Source organism: Sinocyclocheilus grahami, unplaced genomic scaffold, assembly GCF_001515645.1.
Source record: "Sinocyclocheilus grahami isolate Dianchi unplaced genomic scaffold, SAMN03320097.WGS_v1.1 scaffold1.1, whole genome shotgun sequence".
Classification (NCBI taxonomy): domain Eukaryota; kingdom Metazoa; phylum Chordata; class Actinopteri; order Cypriniformes; family Cyprinidae; genus Sinocyclocheilus; species Sinocyclocheilus grahami.
This window is the reverse complement of record NW_015505180.1, coordinates 546,241-573,094: the sequence shown is the minus strand read 5'-3', so window position 1 is coordinate 573,094 and position 26,854 is coordinate 546,241. Positions and strand designations below refer to the sequence as shown.

The 26,854-nt window shown below is 35.9% G+C and overlaps 2 protein-coding genes and 2 long non-coding RNA genes across 4 annotated transcripts; 2 read left to right on the top strand and 2 right to left on the bottom strand.

Annotated features, from left to right (window-relative positions):
* Positions 1 to 91: 91 nt before the first annotated feature.
* LOC107590166 (ankyrin repeat and BTB/POZ domain-containing protein BTBD11-A-like) lies at positions 92 to 8,397 on the top strand. Its single transcript, XM_016278820.1, has 6 exons — positions 92 to 218; positions 903 to 1,005; positions 2,059 to 2,140; positions 2,336 to 2,404; positions 2,781 to 2,894; positions 5,758 to 8,397. The coding sequence occupies exons 1-6, from the start codon at positions 92 to 94 to the stop codon at positions 5,977 to 5,979; spliced, it is 717 nt and encodes a 238-aa protein (XP_016134306.1). The 3' UTR covers positions 5,980 to 8,397.
* A 2,695-nt stretch (positions 8,398 to 11,092) lies between these two features.
* Positions 11,093 to 14,097, top strand: LOC107590616 (NADH-cytochrome b5 reductase 3-like). The gene is made up of 9 exons (XM_016279851.1): positions 11,093 to 11,207; positions 11,456 to 11,581; positions 11,681 to 11,753; positions 11,834 to 11,940; positions 12,025 to 12,154; positions 12,333 to 12,416; positions 12,486 to 12,571; positions 12,719 to 12,818; positions 12,954 to 14,097. The coding sequence occupies exons 1-9, from the start codon at positions 11,190 to 11,192 to the stop codon at positions 13,124 to 13,126; spliced, it is 897 nt and encodes a 298-aa protein (XP_016135337.1). The 5' UTR covers positions 11,093 to 11,189; the 3' UTR covers positions 13,127 to 14,097.
* On the bottom strand, positions 13,061 to 15,229 carry LOC107591454 (uncharacterized). The gene is made up of 3 exons (XR_001609901.1): positions 15,148 to 15,229; positions 15,008 to 15,071; positions 13,061 to 13,137 (listed from the first exon to the last, which is right to left on the bottom strand). It is a non-coding gene; the product is annotated as an uncharacterized lncRNA (long non-coding RNA).
* A 3,878-nt stretch (positions 15,230 to 19,107) lies between these two features.
* On the bottom strand, positions 19,108 to 21,579 carry LOC107590104 (uncharacterized). Its single transcript, XR_001609782.1, has 3 exons — positions 21,446 to 21,579; positions 21,007 to 21,067; positions 19,108 to 20,725 (listed from the first exon to the last, which is right to left on the bottom strand). It is a non-coding gene; the product is annotated as an uncharacterized lncRNA (long non-coding RNA).
* Positions 21,580 to 26,854: the final 5,275 nt, after the last annotated feature.

Here is a 26,854-nt window from a genome sequence, read left to right as displayed (position 1 = left end):
CAGAGCTCATCATAAGTGCCGTGTTAGGATTACCATTGGCTTGGATGTGTTTTACTTTTAGATAACAGAATTCAAGGTCTAACTACAGTGAATGTGTTTGTGTGCTCTACAGAACGAAGTGATCAGCCAGCAGCTGTCAGTCATCTTTACCCAATGCTACGGGCCTTTCCCAATCCCCAAACTCACAGAGATCAAAAAGAAGCAAACGTCTCGTTTGGGTGAGTATGTCAGTTGCAGCTCCTTGTTCAGTTCATCTTCAAAAGCGACTCCAGCTCTGCCCTGCCTCTACTAACAATATCAATAATTGAATAATATCAAACAAGCAAGAATGCTTTGCCTGTGCCGCAATTCAGTACATCAGCAAAACTGCTTGTGCACGACAGTTTTATAAACAATAAGTTAAATAGCATAACTTACGTTTTAGACACAACATGGCCAGTAATTTTGTTTATTCTTGCTTTGCTAATGAAAAATAGAGATGACTGGAACTATCTGTTCAATTTAGAGCAATAAAAAAGGCCAACTCAGCTTGTGCTGCACAAGGATTCACATTTATCTGAATTAATTGGTGAAGTGTGCTTGTTAAATCCATGCAAACTACAGTTCTAGGGCACACAAGGACACTTTTTCTCTCAGGAGACACAAAAATACAATTAAAGAATATTCAATTTAATTAGACTCTTAAAGTTTTGGAGGAACACTAGTGCCATCTAAGCTTTGGTTAAGCTACTGCAATTATAAAACAGACATATTTCATGCTTTTTCTTGTAATGTATTGATGACAGCCTGTCAAACACAACACATGGCAGTACTGAATAATGAAGAACCTTGTGTAATCACTGTTGTGTAATATTGCATCTCCGATGTGGGGACTTCAACATTTGATTTGTTGCTTCCTACAGATCCACACTTTCTCAATAATAAAGAGATGTCTGACGTGACGTTTCTGGTGGAAGGAAAGCCCTTTTATGCCCATAAAGTGCTGCTCTTCACTGCCTCCCCAAGGTATGTCTTCATATTGTGGAATTTATTACATAGCAGGGGCACCAGAACTTGGGACTTTGGTTCTTCACTTTTAGCACACACACTAAATTAGTTGGCTCACATTAAAAACACTTTTTTAAATTTACTAACGAATACAAATCACTGTAGTTTCAGCTCCTTATGTTATTTCAAACAACATCATATGTGCTCATGAACTGAGCAAAAATAATAAATTTCTCACAAATCAAAGGGAATTCAACAGAATATATATATATAAAGGCAGCTTTTCTACGCTTTTTTTTTAAACAAATACTTATTTATATTATTTGAGCTTTGTTTTAATTAACAAAAACTATTTTAAATAGTTTGGTGAAAAAAAAAAAAGATAAAAGGTAGTCCTGCCCAAAAAGTTTGATAGTGCCGCAGTATTAAACGTTTTGGCAAAATCTAAAAATATATATATATATATGTTTAAATACTCCCTTCTAAAAAAAAAAAAGAAAAAAGAAAAACCTAAATTTTTTTATTATTTAATTTTTTATATTGTGCATATGAACTCACAAACATATTTCTCACAAATCACAAGGAATTCAGAAGAGCGAAGATAAAATGTATGTAAAGAAATAGGCATATATATTAAACTGAAATGTAAACAATTTAATATAATAATATAATTTAATATAATAATATACATTTTGCTATTTTGTATATGATTTACTCCATCTCAAGATAACATTTTGATAATAAAAGCTAATGTAGATATATCTGAGCAGACATAAGACTTTTTCAAATCTGCAATGTCTACAAGAATAATAATTCGCGCAGGGACTGGATGGTCTAGGAGGGTAATGTCAGAATGAACTCATTCATATTCATGAGTTCATTATCATTCAGTGACATCACAGCCTGCTCATCTACCGCACACCCGTCCCACTCTAGAACTCATTCCTGCACCACTGCATGGTTTTCAGAATAACTACATATCTTACATCTTATATCTTTACTGAACTCTCTATAAATACTTGATTTAGTAATAATACAGCTTTTAAAGGATGTTCATGTTTCTCTTTCCAGGTTTAAGTCTCTGCTCTCTAACAGACCAGCAGCTGAAAACACGTGCATCGAGATCAGTCATGTCAAGTACAACATTTTTCAGGTTGGAATCTACTGACTCATAAATCCCACTCTATCTCATGTCGGTATTACAGTCAAACTATGCTAGTCTAATTCCTACCTCTGTCAGAACAATTCAGCTTAATGACAAAATGTGTCTGTATGTTTGTGACTGATGCTAAGCTCGTCTGCCTTAAAATGTTTCGTGGAAGTTTGAGAACATTTTGTTGTGTTTCAGCTGGTAATGCAGTATCTCTACTGTGGCGGCACTGAGTCACTGCACATCAGGAACACTGAAGTTATGGAGGTATTAAATATTCCCTTCTCTTTTCATCCTTTATGATCATAATTCCTCCTACCCTAAACCATTTTTACCACCCAGACACTAATGATGACTTAATGACTGATGACTTGAGAGGACGTTGAATGTGATGAATGAATGAGTTACGGTCTGATGATATGGGGAAGATTACTCATGGAAAACACTTTAAGAAACATATATAATGTATTATCTCTCATTTATCTCCATCGTTACCAGATGGAGGCTCTCTTGCACGTAGAACTGCAGCAGAAATTGTGATAAATTCTTATGTATTTTAAATTTAATTAAGTGATTGCTCTTGATTGTGATAAACCTGAAAGCCTGATGAGTTTGGCTCATTGTCGGTCCCTCTGCTTCAAAGCTCCTGTCTGCAGCCAAGTTCTTCCAACTTGAAGCTCTCCAAAGACACTGTGAAATCATCTGCTCCAAGAACATCACCACTGACACCTGCGTGGACATATACAAACATGCCAAGGTACTCTGAAACATTCATTTATGACTATGTCGTTCTATCAGAATTTTCACACTTACAAATTATTACTAAATTGTATTAAAATGAAATTTCCCCATTCAATCATTTATTTATTTTGTGCAGTATACTTTATTTCTTTCTTTAGTTATTTAATAGTAGTAATTTTATGAAATAATACAACCACAATTCCAGAAAAGTTGGGATGTTTTGTAAAATGGAATAAAATCAAGAATCTGTGGTTTGTTAACTGTCTTTCCTTTCATTTAATTGACACGGTACATAAGGTACAATTAAAAGATTTCCAATGTTTTCAATGACCAACTTAAATGTATTTTGTAAATATAAACCATTTTTAATTTTGATGGCTACAACACACTCCACAAAATTTGGGATAGAGTCATAATAAAAGTGAAAAGGTTATAGAATATCCAAGCGTTTTGAAACAGTCCACAGCAAGCAGATGAATTGGTAATAGGTCAAGGTATCATGATTGGGTTTATACAGAGCATCCTGTCTTTGCCAGCAAAGCTGGATCGTGGCTCACCCCTTTGTGCCAAATTTCATGAGAGAAGTGTAAAAAAAAATCACATTTCCCCAATGCAAAATTGCAAAGAATTTAGGTCTTTCACCAACTGCCATACATAATTTTGTGAAAAGATTCAGGGAATCCAGATAAATGTCAGTAGGCCACATGTAGGGCAAGGCAGGACACCTCAGTTGAATGTGTGTGACTTTTGAGCCCTCAGATGGCATTGCATAAGAAACTGTCAAGCTGCTGTGTGAAATATAGCCGCATGGGCTCATGAGTACTATGGAAAACTGTCGTCACTTAACACAGTCTGCAGCAGAATCAAGAAATGCAACTTGAATCTCTGTTACTCTAGGGGAAAGCTTTACATTAATTCTAGGTAGAGACGCCAGTGAGTTCTCTCTGCCAGAACTCATCTCAGATAGTCAAAAAGACTATGGGGAATAGAAATGTGTGCTGTGGTCAGATGAGTCCACATTTCAACTTTTTTCTGGGAAAAATGGACGTCGAGTTCTCAGTCCCAAAGACGAAAGGAACCATCCAGACTTCAATTACTGACAGATGCAAAAGCAAACATCTGTCATAGTATGGGGGTGCAGTAGAGCAAACGGAATGTGTGACTTGCATATGTGCGAAGGTACCATTGACATAGAGGCATATATTGGGATTGTACAGAGACACATACTGCCATCAAGATGACATCTTTCATGGGAAGTCCATGGTTATTAGATCAAGGCAAAGCTAGGTCTTATTCTGCATGTGCTACAACAGCGTTCTGTAAACACATGTTGATGTGACTGACTGGCCAGCAGATCTGTCTCCTGTTAAAAATGTATGGCCCATCCCTATGGACTGTTGAGCAGCTTGTATCTTGTATCAAGTCTTGTATCAAGCAAGACTGGGCAAAAATTTTGCTTGCAAAACTTTAAAAATTAGCGTCCTTAATTCCCAGATGATTAAAAGGTGTAATTAAAAGGAAAGGTTATTTGACACATGCCTCTGTCCCAACTTTTTTGGAGTGTGTTGTAGCCATCAAAATCAAAATTTGTTTATAATTAAAAAATAAAATCAAGTTGGCCAGTGAAAACCTTGGAATTTTTTTCTTTGTTCTTTAGTCAATTAAATAAAGGTTAAAGAGAATGAACAAATATTCTTGATTTTATGGCATTTCATAAAAAGTCCCAACTTGGGGTTGTACTAGTAAAATAATAAAAGGATAATAAATAAAAATAAATATTATTATTCTTATAAATATTTGTATTCATATTAATGTATCTATTAGATTATTCTTTTTAATAAAAGTAATAAAACCATAATAATAATTTCCAATAATAATAATAATACTTTCCTATAATATTACTAATCATATATTTATTTTGTGCAGTATACATTTATGTATTCTTCATTTTTTATGTCATAATATTATATAATTTGAATTGTATTAAATAAAATAATAAATATTAGTGTTATATATTTTATATGTACAATTTATTATGAATATTGTGATCATATAATAATGAATATGCATACATTTATTTATCGATTCATTTATTGTTTTTAATAAAAGCAATAAAACCTTGTATTTAATCCAGTATTATTATTATTATTATTTATTTTGTGCAGTACACACTTATTTATTTTTTCTTTTTTTATTAATAATAATGACATTTTAATTGTATTTAAAAAATAATACATATTATTATACACATATTTATATGTATAATGTATATACATAATGTATATAAAAAATATGAGCACAGGGAATAGGGAAAATTACTTCATTCATTTATTATTTTTGCAGTTTAGCCAATTGCCAAACATAATCCTAGGTTATCTTGCTCCATGTTTTGCCTTGTTTATACATTGCCCTTGATTAGTTATTTTATCTGTGTTGTCAGGTTTGAACATTGCACACTGCATATTTGTTAAACCGTGGATTAACATTCTTATTTGCATATTCATAAGGTTAATAACATTAATTAGACTAATACAGCATGCCAACAAGAATGCAACCTGCTTTAATAATTACTCATCCGTCTGTGTAAATGTCACCAGCTTAATTTGCTCTGCTTGTCTTGAGAAATATACTACAAAAAAGTGTGTGCGCCATCATTTTGAACCATTTCCCTACGTTTCTGTATGAGGTACATTGTTATAGTACTTCATGTTTTTTTATTGTGTACCTCTGGATACTGTATACCTTTGCAGGGCTTCATAATTCAGGATTAAATACAACTTAATTAAGAAAAAGAAATTCAATCCATTAACAAAGTAAGAATAGTGCTGAAATCTCTATTAGGAATGTTAAGTCTCACATTATGTTTCACACTTCCTCAGTTCCTGGGGGCTCTGGAGTTGGCAGCCTTCATCGAGGGCTACTTCCTGAAGAACATGGTGCTCCTGATCGAGCTGGAGAACTTTAAGCAACTACTGTATGAGGATCCTGCAGAGAGCCCCGGTCCAAGCCCGTCCTACGACGTCCTCCATGACCTCGAGAGAACCCTGGCCCTGCGGATCCGCTCCATCCATCTCTCCACTTCCAAGGGCTCCATCGTCTGACACTTTGGCCAAACTCACACCAACTGCTCCATACAGCACTTTCATCGAGAGCTCCATTAATTGTGTGCCAACCGGTTGGAGACATTTCAAACATCACCGCCATCATGAACCAGCACTGCCCCGATGGAATATATTGTAGGGAAGACCGAGAGATTGAGTGTCACTGCACAGGCTCACACCTCCACAACGTTGCAGAAACGTCAGCCTGCTGAACTCATACCATTCCAAGGGCTACGTTTATGTTGTGGAAACATTCTAACAATGTTATGACAGCATTATGACGCCCGACCAACGTAAGTGCCCAGGGAAACCATGGCTCCTGATGTCATTACTGCCTCAGCAATGCATGCAAATGGATGGGGTTCATTTTTAGGTGGAACTGTCTTGGAGAACGATTGTTATGCTACCTGCCGAGGACAGTTTTACATTACTCTCCAATTGACGTTATATTGTTAGCCTGCCTTCTGAACCTTAAATTTGTGTAACATTCCCTCCAAGTAACACTAAACGCTAAACAAACGATGCATGTTAAGTTAGGTGATGCTGCCATCAAGTTCCCCTAAGCCATTTGTGTTCAAGTTGGACAATAACATCCACTAGGTGTAGAGTTTTACAAAGGAGGTGTTTTGTATACTTAATACTCACATCCAACTACGACTTTTGGTATTTGTGTCACTGAACAATAAGAATGCCAGCTGTTTAAATCCTAGCACTTGTGTTTAACGCTTTGCGGTTCTAAGGAATACCTTCAGCCATTTGTAGACTGATCCAACACAAATTATCCAACCAATGTTAGACTAAACTTGTTGCTTTTAGTTTATACGTCTCACCGAAAGTTCGTGTTCACCAGCGCATTAGGTCTGAGCTATTTGTTTCAACCCACACATTTCAAAGACCCTCTAATCTACCACGGTGCTTAGTACACTTAAAACTGAGCAGTTCATCCTTGCCTTGAGGTCACATAATAACCAACGATCTGTGTCAAATAATCTGCATGGATCCTCCGCAGCCTGTCTGGAGCTTCTGTAAAATACAAAAAAGCTAATTTTCCTTTTGGTGGATGCAGATTTACTAGCAACCCTTTGTGCGGGACTCTACTGTCTTCGAGTCTGTCGAAATCATGCGTTATGAAAGATGCCATTGCACTGGTCGCCATCTTCATGACCCAATGTACATATTCCCAGTCCTCACCTGCTACACTGCTTTTGTTCAATGTGAAAAATGTGAAGCCAACTCCAAACAAGCTGTTTTAAGTGAGCATGTTCTGGTTTTCCTGTGTTCGTCTGTAATCCTTCAGGATGTTGGCAAGTTCGAAACTGTACTGGATTTATGGTGTTACCAGCAGAAGATTTTGTTAGCCAGGCTGAACCCAAAGTAACAGATTTAGAAATATATAAAGCATTTCATCCAAAGATTATCCAGAAATGACATCAGAATTTCAACCAAATACTCCATATATCTCATGTGTGCCATTTATTGGCATACATGAGATATGAATATTGGATAATATACAATTATAAAGGTACACGTCTTACACATGCTGGTAGTGCAGTCCAAGAGTCCTGGTTTGTTTAGAGATGTTTTGTATGATTTATATTTCATGTACAGTAATGGAATAACTTGGTTATGAACATCCTCGTGTAACATGAAAAGTTGGATTATTGCTAAATTTGCCAATTAAAATACATATAGATTATTGATATGTAGCTGACTATGGAATAACAATGTCATGATGCAAATAATTTTAAACTGTGAAGATACATTTATTTTAAAGAAACTTAGCATAGTTACTTTATTTTCTTACGAAGTACATTTATTGTGAAATCCCTGTCTGCTATTTTGTGTAACACAGATAAGTCATAATGTAACTGTATCTATGTCCTTGCATTTGCAAAATGCCATTGCTTTGATAAACTAGCACAAAAACGGACACGGATAAATCATGTTTATGTAATTTTGAAGATCGGACCTGATAATTTGCAATGTCTTCATTAAACCCCACCATTTGTGTTCGCAAAACTGGATTTGTAAAAGCAATACTTGGCACAAATATGTCCATGCAAGGTTAGTTTTCTCATCTGACCTATTACTTGTGCTTAGCATGGATGCTTCTCCATGTAGCCAGATGTAAAGCAGAGGTCAATGTCATGAAGTGTTTGTAAAAGCTGTACACCTCACATAAAAAAGACTTGCTCTGTGTTTCTTGGCTTCAGCTTTTTTCTGCTTCAAGGCTGTTAAACATGCTTTAGCTCTCCACTAATGCACACCTTTTGACATGTTTATTAGACAAAAACCTGCATGCTTTGGCTGAATCAGAGTCGAACAGAATTTATTTGCTATTATCATTTCACTTGATTAAAACATTGTACATTGTACAAAAGATATATAAAGAAATATATATAGAACTTGGTGTAAATATAAGGGACGTAGTTTAACAATCGAAAAAACAAGAATGTTACACTTGTGCTGCAGTACAGTTGTTCAATGACATGCATTTTGTGTACAGTCAATAGAAATGACCATAATTGACCACTGTGTTGGGTCGTCATTAAATTTCTGTGACAAACTGTTGAGTATTGATTGATTAACTTAAGTGTGTTCAGTAGAGTTTTTGGATGAGTGTGGATGAAATTGTATGCCTTCCTCAACATGTAAAGAGGGTTGGTTAGATAGAGATCAAGTTGGTAAGTCGTTTTTGTAGGAGAAACTGGTGTCTCTTGAGTTTACAGGTTAAATGCCCAAATGGAAACAAATAGAAAATGTTCATGTTATTTAGTTCTGTCAGGACCACTATCGTCAAAGATGATTGACAATTAGCATACAGTTTGGATTGGCGGTATGGTTCTGTTCTGGGCAAGAACTCCCTGCGCATCCATGCAGCCTAGCATGGATGAGAGTAGGGAGAGCAGCAATAACCCCCCAGGGTAAACAGAACAGAACCAACATAAATGTATTGCAGACATTGTTAAAGTTCAATCATTTTATGTACACATTTTAGAATTAGTCTGATTCAAAGGAGAATCAGAAGGCTGAATCCTGACTGACAGAGGAGGAGCTGGGGATGGAGAAGGGTAATTAGCTATTGAGCAATGCGAAAACTGCTGATAATACTGAGGGACCTTATATATGAATGCCTAGATAGGTGTTGTATTCCTATAGGTAGATGGGGATCAGCTGAGAGTCAGTTGATGCGAGCTTGACTAACGTGACCTGCCAGAACTAACGCTACGCTTGATATTGTTTCCAGGAATAATTAAACTTGCTAAATGGCACCACCTACTGGAGAACTTGGTATACATCAATTTATTAACGCTAATGATAGCATTAATGTATTAATTAAACAAAGGAATTGCTGTATTCTAGTTCTATATTACACATTGTACATTATACATTCATTATTTACATGACAATGACTTATTCACATAGAAAAGTCTCATTTAAATATCACGGTGAATTTGGGGGGATCAGAAACATTTGGATTTAAACTAGGGCTGTCAATTCGATAAATCGCGATTAATCGCATCCAAAATAAATGTTTGTATATACATGTATATATAAATAGCCTACACATAGGCCTACATGCATGTATATATTTATGAAATGTTTACATGTATATATAATCATATTTATGTATGATTATAGGCCTATTATATATAAATAGAAATATATTAAATATATTTCTTAAATATACATGTGTGTGTATATATATATATATATATATATAAATACAGTACGCACACATAGGTTATATTATGTAAACATAAACCTTTATTTTGGTTGCGATTAATCGATTTGGCAGCCCTAGTTTAAACTACAGAATCCAGTCTCTAATTTTTTTTTGGAAGGTAGCAACAAGAATTAAATTAAGAGAGTTTAATCAAGCATACGTTTTATTTTGATCTGAGTAGTTTTAAAGACGAGAATAAACTTTGTAATCAATACAGCCTACACCTGATATTTGTTTTGGTTAGTTGCCCACTGTGTATTTAAGTGGTCCTGGACCCCCAGAAGCACTGATTCAGTGAGAGTTAGCCTACATCACATCACAACTGTTGAGAAATGTTTCGAAAGTTCAATGGTTCTTCTAAAGTTTTGTTTTAATACGGAGCCCCGCACATGACATGCAAGAGAAAAAAAAAAGAAAGAAAAAAATCGTGGGCACGATTTAATAATTAGTTACCTCGATTTACTAGATCGTTGTTTTACTATTTTCTTTGGGTTTATTTTTCTCCGGTATTATTTACAGTCAGTATTAGAACAACAAATAGCAAATAAAAATTTAAAATGTTCAAATAAAATTTATTGTTACCTTTGAGCGATGGTGCTTTTGAAATACTGCTTCATGAAGCTTCGAACCCTTTGCGAATCAATTGTTTCGAGCTAGTGATTCGTAGCGCCTATCACATTGCAAGAGTCATCGCCACATACAACTTGGGTTAGGTAATGATCTAGTTTGAATTTAAACCATTTTAAAAAGCAGTCTATTTATTTTTCTGGAGTAATATTTCATTAGGGTATCTTTATTTGTATACTTGTGGCCGTCTAGTGGTCAAAGAGATGAATAGCACCAACTATTTATGAACTATATAATTCATGCTTCTCATAATTTACCTTTGGCTGCATTATAATGATTTCTTTATTTGGAATATTATCAAGGATTATGTGGATATGTTCGTAGAATTTAATTTATTACTTAAACAGGCTATATTAAAAAGTAAGTACGTTCGTACATTTACTCAAGTGAAATTTAATCCTTTTCTGGAATAATATTTAGGTATACATCTCTGAAACTATACGTGTCTTTGCTGAAAGCTGTTCCTGCTGGTTTGTGTTATTCACCTGTGATACTACTTTTGACTACTACTACTCTTTTTTTAATATATATATATTAAATGTGAAATTAAAATGTCTACATTATTAAACTGATCTGAGATCAGGTGAAAACCAAAGGCACTGGTTCAAGCTGAGATCTCTGAGATATCTCGAATCATTGACATTTCAAAAGGTTTCGAACAGTTTTGACGCAACGAAGCCTTGTTTCCTGATGATTCAAATCAAACGATTCACAAAGGATTCGAATCTTTACGTAACGACGTCAACAGCACTTAGCCCCTCCCTCTCCAGGAAGTGACTTAACTTGGTAAAGTTATTCGTAGTTAGTCTGTAGTCTTCGTTGCTTGATAGTGTCTCAGTAAACACAACAGGAGAAAATGTCCTTCATCTTTAACGTGAGTATCTATATATTAAATAAGTGCTTGCAGAACGTCGTTTTTCCACGTATAGTTTTTTTTTGCAGCATGCAACTGTATATTGACAACATAGCATACTGTAATCTTATGTATACAGATGTTTCAAATGCTATTGAAAGGATGTTTACGGTTTGTTGACAGTCTTACACCCATCACCGTTTGTTTTTAGCCTTTGTGCAGCACACGAACCTGTTTGGTACATTACCGTTTTATTTTACTCTCCGTAGCTCATCTCTGGCAGCTTACAATTCGTGTTTGATCTGATCCGGAGGCTCTTTGGCATAAAAAGAAGACCTGCCATTACCCTTGAAGACCCTGATGTGAAGTATCCATTACGTCTTGTGGACAAAGAGGTGAGGATCATTTAAAATGTCATGGTTTAACTGTTAAATACATGTATTATAAATCGGTTTCATGCAGCTAATTTAATTCTAATTTCTAACTCTTTTAAGATTATTAGTCATGACACAAGAAAGTTTCGCTTTGCTTTAAAATCACCGGATCATGTTCTTGGACTTCCTATTGGTGAGTGCACTATATACTCTTATCACTGTGCATTTGACTGTTTGTGCGCTAACTTTAATGTTTATGCGTTGCATATGCAGGACAACACATTTACCTGTCTGCCAGAATTGATGGCAACCTTGTGGTGAGGCCTTACACCCCTGTGTCTAGTGATGATGACAAGGGCTTTGTTGATCTGGTTGTGAAGGTATAACATACAAGAAGTACAACTGCAAAACAAAACTTTTTACGTTTTTCATGTTTAAACACTTTGTTGTCTCATTTATTTCAGATATACTACAAAAATGTCCATCCTAAGTTTCCTGAGGGTGGGAAGATGTCCCAATACTTGGAGAGCCTTCGTATTGGTGACACAATTGATTTCAGAGGGCCAAGTGGACTGTTGGTTTACAAAGGCAGAGGTTTGTAATTTTGAAATCCACCGTGAGTCAGGGAGAAGCTATGAAACCACTGCTGCAAGGGAAAGGAAAAAATGATTGCACTGGAAGCATAAAAATATAATGCGACTGTCATGCACATTATAACATTAATTTCAAGATGATAGACACCTCGTGACTTACAGGATCACCTTTTCTACAGGATCATTTGCAATCAAGCCTGATAAGAAATCAGACCCTGTGATTAAAACTGCAAAACATGTTGGCATGATTGCTGGAGGAACAGGTAAGCACATGATTTTTTTATTTTTTTTTGTAAGGATTTTCTTGTGAGCTCATCTTTACTTTTTTTTAGGCATTACACCTATGCTCCAGATAATCCAAGCAATCATGAAAGATCCAAAGGATGAGACCGTGTGTTACTTACTTTTTGCAAACCAGGTTAGCAAAATACTAATTATGAACAAAAATATAATTTTATGATAAAAGTTCTATTACGCACAGAAATACCAATGTGTTTGTTGTTATAGAAAGTATTCAAAACTAATAATTATTCCCACTCACTACTCTTTTTGTCTTCTCCAACAGACAGAAAAAGACATTCTCCTATGTCCTGAGTTAGAAGAGATCATGGCCAATCACCCGACACGTTTTAAGCTGTGGTTCACTGTTGACAGGGCTCCAGATGGTAAGAATATCATGTTTTTACAGATGCTGTTTAGCCAAATCAACAACCTCAGATTAAGTGACTTAATCAAGATCAACCAGACATTAATAATCAGGCAGAAGCTGACAAGCTGAAATAATCAACTTCATGCGTTAGGTTGGAAGTACAGCCAAGGCTTCATCAATGAGGACATGGTGAAGAACCACCTTCCTCCACCCGCAGATGGCACACTCATCCTCATGTGCGGACCTCCTCCCATGATTCAGTTCGCCTGCAACCCCAGCCTGGACAAGGTGGGCCATTCCAATGACAGGCGCTTCACCTTCTAGAAGGACATCACCTGAAACCAAATAGTTAAAAAGTCAAAATTATAACCATGCTACCACCTGCCAGATGCAGATATATTACGCATGCACGCTAACTGAAAATAATCTATAATAATGCGTTTACCTTTCACTTTATATCAAAATGTACCAAACTCATTTTTCCTGAGAAACCTCTGCATGCAAGATGTACCTGCCAATCAAATCATTTGTTGGAAATCTTATGTTTTGTGTGTTCTATGCCTTAAATGCAAACAAAAAGCAGATGCCAGCTGATACTGGAATGGAGTCATTTAACACGTCAAGATTTTTTCACTTGAATTTTGCTTAATTTATGCATCTTTTAAACTGCAACAGATATTGGTGATGGATAATACTTTGCAATAATAGTGTCCATGTTACACATAATTTTTGCATTCACAGAAACAATAAGCTGTTCATCTAAGTACGTACAAGGTTCATGTACATTAGTTGTACGCTATACATATTAATGTAATCCTTCTGTAACATGGATGCTGAAATTGGACCTGTTGTTGCTCAGTGTGTACTGTTCATTTGTCTAGATCTGCATTGATTCTGGTCCAGTACTGCATATTAGTTTGTCTCTCTCACCTGATTCAACGCTGCATAAATTGCATGAACTCAACTGAGTGTGTCAGATTAGAGAGAAAACAAAAAGTGCAGGACCAGGATTAAGAAGAACCAGAAAGTTGTCATTGTTATAAGTAGCCAAGACAAAACAAATTAACCAACAAATCAAGAGGTAATCAAGCAATTTTCAATCAGTCCATTATTAAGTGCCTTTCTGTAAACATTTTATGTTGCATTGTTGATTTGATTCAGTTCTAAGTGCATGATTCCATATAGTAAATGCTGTATTTAAAGAGTAAAAACAAATGGTTTATGACCTGTTTGCAGCCAAAAAAAAGCATTACTGCAATAATTTTGCATTGACCAATAAAAGGTATATTCTTTGATTTTGTAGAAGTTCATATTTCAGTGTTTAATGTCAAAATGCACTCTAAAATCATTCAAAATTCCCAAAGATCAGCCTCCAACAAAGGCAAAGGAATGCTTATTTAATACTTATTTCCCAATCCATCAACAAACTAATGATACAGGCAGTTCTGGTAATGTTTGCGTTGGCCGGTCTGAATGTCTCACTTGTTTCGTTACTGAACGAATCAGTGTTTCGAACAAATCGACTCAAATGACTCGTTCATAAACACAGTCATTTGTCGCCACCTGCTGTGGTAACAATGTAACGCCTAGAATAAGTTTCATGAAATTATCTACCACTAACACGCAAACACAAAGTGTCCCGGTGACTCAGCTATTAAATATAAGTGTGCGTGTGAAATATTTTGCATTTATGGAAATAGTAAATATGTTTCGGTGCATTCCCAATATCGCGGCATAGAGCTTCTACCAAAAGATATACAGGTATTGCACCTTTCATATATTAATGCAGATACACTTACTGTACACAAAAGGGAGCTGATACACTGATCTGATCTCATGCATGTGCCTTTATAGTAATCAGTAAAAAGCCAGTAGACACAATTTATAAGTTTAGTCGTTAATTCAGTCATTAGTTTATAGATGTCACCAGGCATTTTGACACACACTTTAACCATTTAAACCAATCGTTCCTAAACTATTCAAGCTTTACTACAAATGTTGCTTGAATCTGCAACCACAGACATAAATAACATCATTAAATCATTAACTGTGAACAAACACGGCACACATTTTAAATAACTACAGACAAATAAACATCTACTTAAACAGAAAATCCATACAAAAGAAGAAGATCGTCCTGTATTTTAAGTGTGTTTGAATTGTGAGCACGTGCCTTTTTGGTTCAAAGCATTTTATGTTTCTTACCGCATCAGATGAGAGCAAATATGGTTCATTTACCGAATCTGATGAATTCACGTTGGTCGGGATTCTGAGAAAATGATTTATGATATATAAATGATAGATTTGTTTTCAAATATATGAAATTCAAATCTCAGCCGTCTCACCTACAACCTGCCACCTCCAGACAGTTTGTCCTTTGATTAATTAATGCTCATATTCAATAATTGTCCACAAGGGGGCGCTTTTTTATTTATTTATTGTCTACCTGACCTTAACACATTTAACTTTATAAATTGATTCTTGAGTATGTAAATGTTAAAGGGTCATATGATGCGATTTCAAGTTTTCCTTTCTCTAAGCGTTTGAGAGAGGCGGGGCATAGAGGACCTACAATAATGTACAGTATTTGAAAAATAATGTGTTTTTTGAACATTAAAGCATGTCAACATATTCTGTTACACCAAATACACAAAATAATGATCTTTTAAAAAGCATCATATGACCCCTTTAAAGCAGGCTAGACCCGAGTCGTCCCTTTTGGTTGAAACTAAAGAACAGTTTCCCATCCGCTCCACTAGGCGGCAGAAGCGCGCTTCACTTTCATCCAGATTGACAATTTGAAGCTGCCGAACAGAAGAACCTGCAGATGACTTACGGCCCATATCCACGTGAGTCACAGAAACACACCACATAAATAACTAGTTGTCACCTGCAGTTCTGTTCACACAACACAGGTCCGTAAGATATTATGGAGTTAGTCGGATAATAAAATGTGGTTTCATGCTCGTTAATATGTAAAAGTGGCATCACCTCAACTTAAAGCAAAGATGCAATGTAAAAGACCACAGGCGGCGAGAAAACATGTTGTATTAACTTTCCAAAGTAAACACACAACTGAAAAACAGTTTATCCACTTTTAATCCACTTTGATTCTAAGAAACAAATTTAGTCACTCAAAACGATGCAAAGTGGGTGTGTTTATGCGCTGTCGAACATTGGGATTGACTGATGAATCTGACCAATAAGAGTGGAGAACTGAAACGCCTCTTGTGACGGATTGGTCATTTTACCTAAAGGGCGGGACATACTTGTGAACCAATAGCAACGTGTAAAAGAGGAAGAAGGGCGTGTCTGTTTTACAGGTCGCAGTCAGGCTGCTCCAAAAATGATAGTTGATTTCATTTTGTAATATTAAGGAATTTAGTTATAAACTATTCTTAAAAAGAGTACCTTATCATAATGTTTTGGTAGTGCTGGTAATGTCCTTTTCATAAAAAGGTAAAAACACAAATATATATATATATCAAAAGAAAAAATATTAAATATAAAATGACTTCTTGCATGCTAGTTACACCTCATTGACTTTGATTTGTTGGACGTTTTTTTAATATTAATAAAAATATAAAACAAATTGCTTCACTGCTACTAAAAAATATTTTTAAAAAGCAAATAAAAAATATTATGCCAAATTACAACCCCTTTCAAATTGTTTTCAAGAATTTCACTCTTTTTTTATTAGTAACACCACCTAAACACCTTTTCATACTTTAAGCACTACAGAAAAAAATACTGTTAGTATAAAGAAGTGTATTCAATGTATGTATTGTCTATATGAGTAACTTTCTATTTACAGACCAAAAAATAAATTAATTAATTAAAATAATTAGCATCACGTCTTGCATGTGAACTACATGCAAATAATTTTGGACTAAACACATCTAATCAACTATTCCCACAGCAGTTTCTCACACTGATTTCCCACACCACCTGCTTGACAGTAATTTGGAGCATTGTCTCATTGTTTGTTATTTAATCTTGTTCTGTTGTTTTGTAGATCTGGGATTCTTTGACTCTTTAACTGTGCCATTGCCCTCAACTTCCTGGCCTTTTAGACAAACTGGTAAGATGAAAGATAAGCAGTCACCACCAGTGTTTTTAAATCTCTGTCTATGAAATATATAGTGTCTTTCTATTCATATTCTATTAACAATTTGGCAGAAACTGGTGGAATGGGCATAATTTACGAAATACCAGCCATTAGTGTGAAAGCCTCAGTGGTGCTAGTGACTAAACACATGTTCTTGGGGGATAGGCTTTGATAGAGAAAAGGGTGCAAATCCAAACTAGACAGTTACAAAATGTAAATTATGAGTGTTTGTGAAACTGAAACATTATGGATACAATATTGTGTAATTTCTTAGTTTAATTATGTCTTTCCCATACAGAATAGAGATGTGTGTGTTTAGTCCAAAATTATTTGCATGTAGTTCACATGCAAGACATAATGCTAATATTTTTTTTTTCTGTAAATAGAAAGCTGCTCATAGACATCTGCACATGGACAGGTAAGGCTTATTATGTTTTGGTGTGTACTAAACATGTAGGTTACCATCATTTTCTTTTTGGAGGGTGACTCCTCTGGAAAGCAAATGATGGTAACCTAAATGAGTGGGGAAGGGACGGAGGGTGAAAAATTTTTGACTAAAAAAATGTTTTTCAGTCTGTCAAGAAGTATAACCCCTGCTGGACATCATGCTGGGTTTCGGGGGGGACCCAAATCATCCCCACTCCTTCATTCACACAACACTCACTCATATCACAGAGATCTGGCTGGGATTGAACCAGCAACCTCTGAACCATGAGGCAGCGCTCTAACCTGTGAGCCACAGATCTCTTGTCTGAACATGTGAGGGAACCTATATTTCACTATTCACCTGCATGTGATTTTACAATAAATCAGTCAAAGCTGTCAGTTGTCTGAACACACTGAGGTGGGATTTGAACCCATGCCTCAATCACAGCCTTATCATCTGAAAACATGAGCTTAACCACTAACCCACTGTGGCTTTTACATTTTGTGCCTGGCTTTTGTGGCACTTTGTTGGATGTAACGACGACAATTTAAAGTAAGCAATAGTGAGATTTGAACTCAGGTCTCCTAGATGAAAGAGCAATGCATTATTTACTGCACCTGTTGAGTTGAAGTGAGTTTTATTGAGGGATTTGTATGATGTTATGAAGAACTGTAATTTGCAGGGTTTGAACCAAGACGCTCACATTTGAAAGCAAGCGATTATCCTCAGCGCCACAGAGTTTGTGACAACAGGTTTTACTGAGAACTTTGTTTTATATGATGGAAAGCAACTAACACATTAACTGACGACCCACTGAGGTCCAGAGTTTGTGTGAAGTCAGGTCTCCGTGATTTAAGTGCAATGCTTTATCTCCTGAGCCACCGAGTCTGTGCAGCTGTCAGGTGTTTGGGATGGAGTTTTATTTAGAGCTGTCTTTCACATGGATGAATGGTGTATTGTATTAAATAAGCAGTTGTGGCAATAAATAAATCCAATGTATTACCAAATCAGTCAGAATCAAATGTACAAACAATCATAATTATCTTTAAGAACTTTATTGATCCATCAAATGTCAAACTCAAACTGATAAACAAACACAAAATGTAAATAAAATCATTTGTTAATTGTTTTATTATTATTTATTTGAATAAGAAACTTTTAGGGTCCAACAAACGTGCCTGGAAGTTTCTAGTGGTCCTAAAGGTCTTGATTAGCTGCTTCAGGTGTTTTCAGTCAGTTTGGAGCTAAACTCAGGAAAGTGGCTCAGCAGGAGCAGGATTAAACAGCCCTGTTGCAGTTTTACAGATAATTGCAGATACACGTATTGTCCACAAGGTGTTGCTGTGTGCTGACAAACTGATCTGAACTCATGCATGTGTCTGTTCTATTAATTATTAAAAAAAAGTCAAAACATTTCGATGTTTAGTCATAATATCTGTCCTGTTTTTCAAATAACCTGTCAATCTTTGCTATAAATGCATGAGTGATCAATCTCTCTGACCAGCCAGTTTGTTCTGTGTAGATCAGCCAGGCTCACTTTACACTGTTCTTCCACACATCCGGGTAGGACTTTCACTGTAATGATGGTCATCCGCTGATGGACAGGTAAGACTCATAACTTATGTTTGTGTTTTGTTGTGTACTAAACATGTAGGTTACCATCATTTTCTTTTTGGAGGGTGACTCCTCTAGAAAGCAAATGATGGTACCCTAAACGGGTGGGGAAGGGACGGCGGTTCAAAATTTTTATACAGCTAAAATATTTTTCAGTCTGTCAAGAAGTATAACCCCTGCTGGACATCGTGCCGGGGCTCGGGGGGGACCCGAATCATCCCCACTCCTTCATTCACACAACACTCACTCATATCACAGAGATCTGGCTGGGATTGAACCAGCAACCTCTGAACCATGAGGCAGCACTCTAACCTGTGAGCCACAGATCTCTTGTCTGAACATGTGAAAGAACTTATATTTCACTATTCGCCTGTGACATAAACCAGTTAAAGTTTTAACATGCTGAGGTGGGATTTGAACCCGCACCTTTACCATAATCTTGTCCCCAACCAATGTGTTTAACCACTGGAGCCATCTTGGCTTTCACAATGAGCACTGTTGTTTGGGGAACTTTGTTGGATTTAATGGCAGCAATTTAATATAAGCAATAGTGGGATTTGAACTTCGTTCTCCAAGATGAAAGACCCAAGCTCTATCCACTGAGCTACTGGAGTTGTTGTTGTGTCTTTTGGACATGGTTTTATTGAGAGCTTTGTTTTAAATAATGATTAGCACACAAGTGTGGGATTTGAACCCAGACTTCTGTTTATGGGACGCAAACACTCAACCACTAAGCCACAAAGCTGCAATTTAACACAGTAGTGAGATTCGAACTCAGGCCTCCAAGATTAAAAATCGAAACGCTTTACCTCCTGAGTCACTGAGTTTGTAACACAGTGGAAAAGTTTGTTTCACGGGTCTTTTAGATGTTATGTTTAGCTACAGCATTAATTAAAGCTAACACAAGTAACATTTTTAATCTTCTGAGACACTGACTGTGTGGATTTCAACTGTGTTTTGACCGTGATATTCTTGAGAACTTTGTGTCATATGACGAAAACTATAACCCAAAGAATTTGAGCTGAGACTTTCACATTTTAAGGCAAACGATTAACCTCTGTGCCACAGAATTTGGGATGAAGGTTGGTTTGTTTTTAGGTCTTGTAAATTTACATTGTTAAAACAGAAAAGAGATTACTGCATTTGTGAGATTTGAACATGCCACTGTTGTATTTTTGTTCTTCAAAGACCCGCATTTAAACCACACCATTTTTTTCACACAAATATTAAGAAGAATGGAATTCCAGCCTCATAGCAGGACTAGAAAGATGTCCAGTTCTCTGTGTTTGTTGTGAGATTTTGCAGGGGAATATGCTGATATCAAATCTGTTTGATGAGTATGAGTGAAATATTGTACCAAATAAACTGTTGTGGGGGGGGGGAAATCCAATCGATTTATTAACTAATATCTGTCAAATGTCAGTCTTGTGTTTAAATGCATGAAACTGATAACACAAACACATCTTGTAAACAACATCATTTGTTTATTGAAATCAAGTTTTATATGAATTAGAAACATAGAACCCAATAAACCTACCTGTAAGTTTCTAGTAATCCTAAAGATCTTGATTAGCTGTTTCAGGTGTTTTTAATCAGGTTGGAGCTAAACTCAGGAAAGTGGCTCACCAGGAGCAGGATTAGTCAGGATTATCTGTCTCTGTAGGTCTGTAGAAGCCAAAGTCTCACTCCTCCAGCTATAACCTCATGATCATCCAGAACTTCAGATAGAGACTCGGAGCTTCACATCCCCTTCATCATCCTTACTAAGAGCTTCCTGTGGGGGAAAAGTGAAATGAGAGAAAAATATTTCAGATGCTGCTGTATTTTAAGCAAAAGTGTTTTTATGGAGTCTGGAATCACATGATACAGACCATATACATTAAATAAATATTTATCTATTGGTTATAAGAATCTGCTTTTAACTTATCTTTGCAAATAAAAGCACGTGTCTGTTTATTTTCTGCAAAATAAATAAATATCATGTATGGTTTTTAAGAAGCACCATCTTTCAAGCACACATTAGATTGAATCATTAGAGAAATACTATTGTTTCACCTGCTCAAACTCACTGTCCAGATGCTTCTCAGGGGGAGATGGTGAATCTGATCTCCAACATCTGCTTATTATAAATATTAATAAAAAAGTCGCCAGTAGACACTATTACAGACATGATATCAGTCATTAGCTTATAGCTAAAATATGTCAACAGGCATTTTGATACAGGCTTTAAAATAATTTGTCCAAATCTGCCCTGTCCTCCAATCAAGCTTTATTATAAAAGCTACTTGAGTTTGTAAACAATGACACACAAGCACATTAAAATAATTGTTTAACTGTGAACACACATGATACACATTCATTTAACTAAATCAAAACGAATACACATCAACTTTACCAAACTAAGAGTCTCGGAGAATTTTTGTTCTGTATTTTATGTGTGTTTACACTTTGACCTTGTGCTTCTGAGTTCAGCACAACATTTCATCTGTCTTACCCCATCAGTTAAGAGCTGGTCTGGTTCGTTTATCTAAACTGGTAGAATCATGTTAATCTGCTGACCGAGACCATGACAAAATCATAGTTTTTGTTGTAAAATAAATGAAGTTTAAATCTCAGAGCTCGTCTTCGACTAAACGTTTGACAGCTTCAGATGATTCGGTTGAAACAACACGTGCAGACAGTTTTAAACAACACAGCTTCTGCAGATGACAGCTCACTGACAATATGTCACTAAACAAAACATATTCCAGCTCATTGACAAATAAAAGTGCAGGAAATTGTCATTTTTGTGTGAGCTATTCCTTAAAGAGATCTGCTCAGCTGTGTGCCAGTCTGAGGGTTATACTGACATGATTTAGTAAGCAACAACACCAGGATCTGGAATATGAAAAAAATCAAAGGAAATGGGAGAGAACCAGACCCACACAGATAAATGAGGAGAGAATTCCACACATAGATCCAGAGTCAGGGCATGGTGGGAGACAGACGTCTGTGGGGGATGTGCTGCCCTTCAAATAAAGATAGAAAGAGTCAAAGGGTCCCCTAGATGAAAAAACAACAAGGTATCACTAAAGGCTGGCATTCTATACAGATTATAGGGATAACTAATCAGAGCATCCTGATACTCTGAGAGAAAGACTGACTGGGGGACAGAAAGAGATTTCCCAGAGGTGGAATGTGTAAAACACGCACCCCGTGAGATGAAGGGAAAGGAGAGGAAAGTATTTCCATGCCAGGGTCTATGTGGCTTAAATCCAGAACATAAAAGATGCCGACAGACTGCTTGTGTGTGTGTGATTTGAAGCCCATTTTATACCTACCAGCAATGCTTTAAAGTGAACTTCCTAGCAATAGTTCAGAAGGCACTTGTGTATAAATCAGAATGGCAATGGAAAAGCTAATGATAGTACTGTATATAAATAGCTGCTTACCAAGTCATCCCTCCATCACACTCCCTTCCTCTCTATAATGTCATCCCAAGGGGGACCAGGAAGCCACATCTGTCTACCTTTTCCATATTTTTTAAATACATTAATCATAAATTGAATTAACTATTATATCATAAACAATTGTTTTTCACAATTGTTCGTTATCATCTATAGATGCATCTCACTAAAAATGTCCGGTTCACTAAGGCTGCATTTATTTGATTAAACAGTAATATTTTATTACAATTTTAAATAGCAATATATTTTTATATATAATAAAATATTTTAAAATGCTATATATTCCTGTGATGGCAAAGCTGAATTTTCAGCAGCCATTACTCCAGCCCTGTGTCACATGATCCTTCAGGAATCATTCTAATATGCTGATTTGGTGCTCAGGAAAACATTTATTATATTCAATTTTTATTATTTGATTACATAATTTATTACTGTATTGTTGTATTTTGAATACAGCTGAGCAGCTTAATATTTTTTTATTGTAATTACAGTAAGCCATTGTATGATTTTTATTGATTAAATCAAATCAATGGAAATAAACAAATTTTTTTGTGATTGACATTGTGCTACAAAAGATGTTAACTGAGTTCAACTTATTGTAGCAGGAACATTCTGTAAATGACAGATCAGTTTTTCTGAGCAGTGTAGACTAGTCATTCTTCTGATGGATGTGTCTTTCTCTTTGACTATGTGCATTACTTCAAAACACCAGACTGGAAGTGGCCTCCTTTAGGCCCACGCACACACTCCCCATTTCCTCCTATAGAAAAGCATGGACTGCCTGGCAACTGTTTCTGGGGAAGCTCCCGCTGACAGCTTCCTGTGCCACTCCCTCTCTGTGAATAAACACAACTCCTGTTTTTCCTCCCGGGGATAGACTCCGGTTGGCACCAGGCTGCTGATAAAGAGGTGCAGAGAGTCCTGTGTCCTGACTACTCCTAAATCACTTTCAAGGACACACACATACATTTATCTCACAGTAAAAGAGAGAGTTCAGGCAACATAGGCAAGATTATGCAAATGTTATTCTGATGGTTCAGAGACACCATGCAGAATGTCTGACATGTCAATCCTGTTTTGAATCTGCTGCATTCGTATGTGTCATGTTGCCTGTACTCCTCTGTCATTTTATGCTTTGAGTTTTAATGTACACACACACACACACACACACACTGACCACCTGTGCCTCTAAGAGCATGTTCAGTTTCTCCATTTATCATTACCATATCTCACTGACAAACCAGGTATCATCCCTCCAGGAAAACTGTTAAAGACTGTCCCATGTGGGAGTACGACATGGTGGTGAAGTCTTGAAGAGAAAACCATGTAAATCATTTTTGGTAGGTTCATTTTGTGAAGTAATATTTTGTGATTTTGTGAAGTGAAATAAAATCAAATCAAATATCACAAAATTATTTAGCAGAAAGCTGTCCTGATAGTTTTCTTTTACCAAAGTAAATGGGTACTGCACCTGTCATACTCAAAAAATGACCAAAAACAAATAAAAGAAAAGAAAAATAAACATTTTTGTCCAATTGTCTCTATGATGTTGTGAGCCTAAATATGAATTTAATTGAATTAAATTAATCATCTAGATTAAAATACCTAGATTTGTTTTGTGCTTGGATCACAACAAAATGTAAATAATAATAATAATACTATTATATTAGATTACATTAAATTAATACCTAAATCTATTACTGTACCTACACACATTATTATATCTATATACTATCATATGTTCATTCATTAATGTGTTTTTTATTTTTATTTTATTAGGTATATGTGCCTTTGGCTCTTTCATTTTAGAAGTTTTGTCATGTTTGGTTCAGCTTAAAAAATAATAACCCCAATTGAACTTTTTCTTTACAGGACAAAAAAAATGTCACCAACACCCTGTGAATTAATAAAGTATTTTAGTTAAATTGTCTTCATTGCAAGATGAATCATTTAGAAATATTCAAAAATTCAAGCTGCTTGCTTTTTGAATCACAAAACAACCTCAGATAACTGGAACATGGAATGTGAGCGCTGGACATCTACAGTACACACTACACACTTTCCACAAATCTGAAGAATGCATGCCGTAAATGTCAAGATAAATTTAATAAAGAAGCTTTAGAAATGGTAATCATCATGAGGGAGGCTTGGCCCTGCCTTGTCAGTGCTTGGCATGGCGTCTCAGCGCATCTAAAGAGCGAGAGTGAATGAGCGCCTGCATTCTTGGAATGCTCTTAGCATTGTGGCTCTTTAATGAGGCAGGGTGAGCGCGCGCTCTCCCTGTGACAAACCCTTGCACGACTGAGCTAACGATGGATGGGAGGCGTGAAGCCAGACGTGAGAGTACCGGCCTCCAGCCTTGCGACCCCTGAGCTGTTTAACATGCGATCCGTCACTCGCCGCACTACGAAGAGTGTCAGAAGGGCACCCTCAGAAATCTGGCCCAACAAAGTCAGAAGGGCACCCTCAGAAATCTGGCCCAACAAAGTTCTCTAGTTATGCAAATGCTTTACATTACAAGATAGAGCTGGATATGTGTGTGTATGGAGTTTTAATACTATTTTCTTCTGAGAAGTCAACTTTTCCAGCCCAAAAGATCTGAAATTAAACTGAACCATAAACGCTGAATGGTAAAATCACTGTAAAATGGTCATAAACTAGATAAAATAAAACAGATTTAGTGCAGATTCATTTTTATTTATTTATTTGTTTGTTTATTTATTTATTTTCCAATTCCCCAATTGCCTACAGAAACTGCCAAGTAAGAAAGGAATGAAGTTAATTAATTAATTAATCAATTCATTAACATTAAATTAAACATGAAATAAAATAATGGAAAAATGGCCTGTAGAAACTGCCAAGTCAATCAATCAGTCAATCAATCAATCAATCAATCAATCAATAAAAACATTCATAAAATACAATCAAATGGACACACTACAATTGTTTGTGGAGTTCATGTATGCAGAATGATATATGAAAATAGCACAATGGCCTGTAAAAACTGGCAAGTCAAAATAAATAATTAAATTAAAAAATAAAATAAATAATTGAAAAATGTGTGGTAGAAACTGCAGAGTCAAAATAAATAAATACATAAAAAAAAAATCAAATCCAAACATGCATAAAATAAAATTAAATGCACACACTAAATTTATTTGTGGAGTTCACATATACAGAACGGTATATGAAACCTTACACATACAGGTTATTGCCAGAGCCATAAGGCTACTGAACTAAGAACAAAACGTGTAGACTTCAAGTCCAATACCAACATAAACACTACATTTCTTTGCCCAGCTGCTGGCATTACGGCACAATTGTGAGAATCAGGGAGAATTTACACTTGACAACACACACACAAAATACACGGCCCGACTCAACTAAAGTGTAAGATAAAGAACAGAAGTTCTTGAAAGACAATTTAAATCAGTTTGTTTCTCCAACATAACAATGGATTCAGTCTCCAAATGTTTCGTGTTTAGATCTTTAAGAGGGCAAACAGGCTATCACAGCAGCTATTTCAGGACAGAGAGAGAGACGCCCAGGAAGTATGACCAACACCCATGGGTTTATCTCCCTTTGTGCAGCAGCCCAAAACATTTCCCCTCTACCATTCATAACAATCACAAATGACATGATAGGAGTTTTGTCACTGCTCTGATCTAACGTTTCCTATTGACTGGTTACAACAGAGGGCCTTCTCTGGGCCCAGACTGAGCTAATGCTATAATTAATGGGGCATAAGAAGATGCCCATGAGTGGAGGTCACAAAAGGTCACAGTTCATGAAACAAAAATGGAATGGAGGTATTGTCTTTTATGGCACTTAAAAGCAAACATGAATTTCCCGGAGTAAAACAGGAGCTTTTGAAGTCTGGTTGTCATGGTTATTGGCTTGGTGACTGGTGTGTGCTGGCAGTGTGAGATCTGGCCTTCACTATCCGCACAGCAAACTCCACGCCAGCTGAACTTACAGATAGCTTTCTCAGACTAATTAACCCATTCGTTTTACAATATGGGACCTGTTGACATCCGTGGCAAATGTCTCTAACTAATCTACTGATTCATTATATTAAAAACAAAACAAAATGACATTACAAAGTCTGCAAGTGCACGGCTATACAGTAAAATGATGCATATTGTGATTCTTTAGTTATTGTCCCAGCTAAATTAAATTAAATTAAATGTTTTAGTTCATTTATTACAGCATGTTACATAAGAGACAACAATGTTTTGAACAACAAAAAATGTTTATGGCATCAACTTATGTAATTAATAACAAATTATATATTAGAAATATTATATTATAAATATACCATTATTATTAATTAATATATGTATCATAATATTATAATTATAATACATTTAATTATATAATGTATTATTATTATTTCAGACATAACTAGAGCAGACAATATTACTCATGGGTCATGTGTCTAGTCCATGAACAAAAAT

Coding starts and splice junctions, on each gene's coding strand:
- LOC107590166 (XM_016278820.1), top strand. CDS start 92: ATGTGTTTGTGTGCTCTACAGAACGAAGTGATCAGCCAGCAGCTGTCA. Junction 1,006..2,058: donor CTCTTCACTGCCTCCCCAAG/GTATGTCTTCAT, acceptor TTCTCTTTCCAG/GTTTAAGTCTCTGCTCTCTA. Junction 2,895..5,757: donor ACATATACAAACATGCCAAG/GTACTCTGAAAC, acceptor ACACTTCCTCAG/TTCCTGGGGGCTCTGGAGTT.
- LOC107590616 (XM_016279851.1), top strand. Junction 11,754..11,833: donor TGTTCTTGGACTTCCTATTG/GTGAGTGCACTA, acceptor TTGCATATGCAG/GACAACACATTTACCTGTCT. Junction 12,155..12,332: donor GTTGGTTTACAAAGGCAGAG/GTTTGTAATTTT, acceptor CCTTTTCTACAG/GATCATTTGCAATCAAGCCT.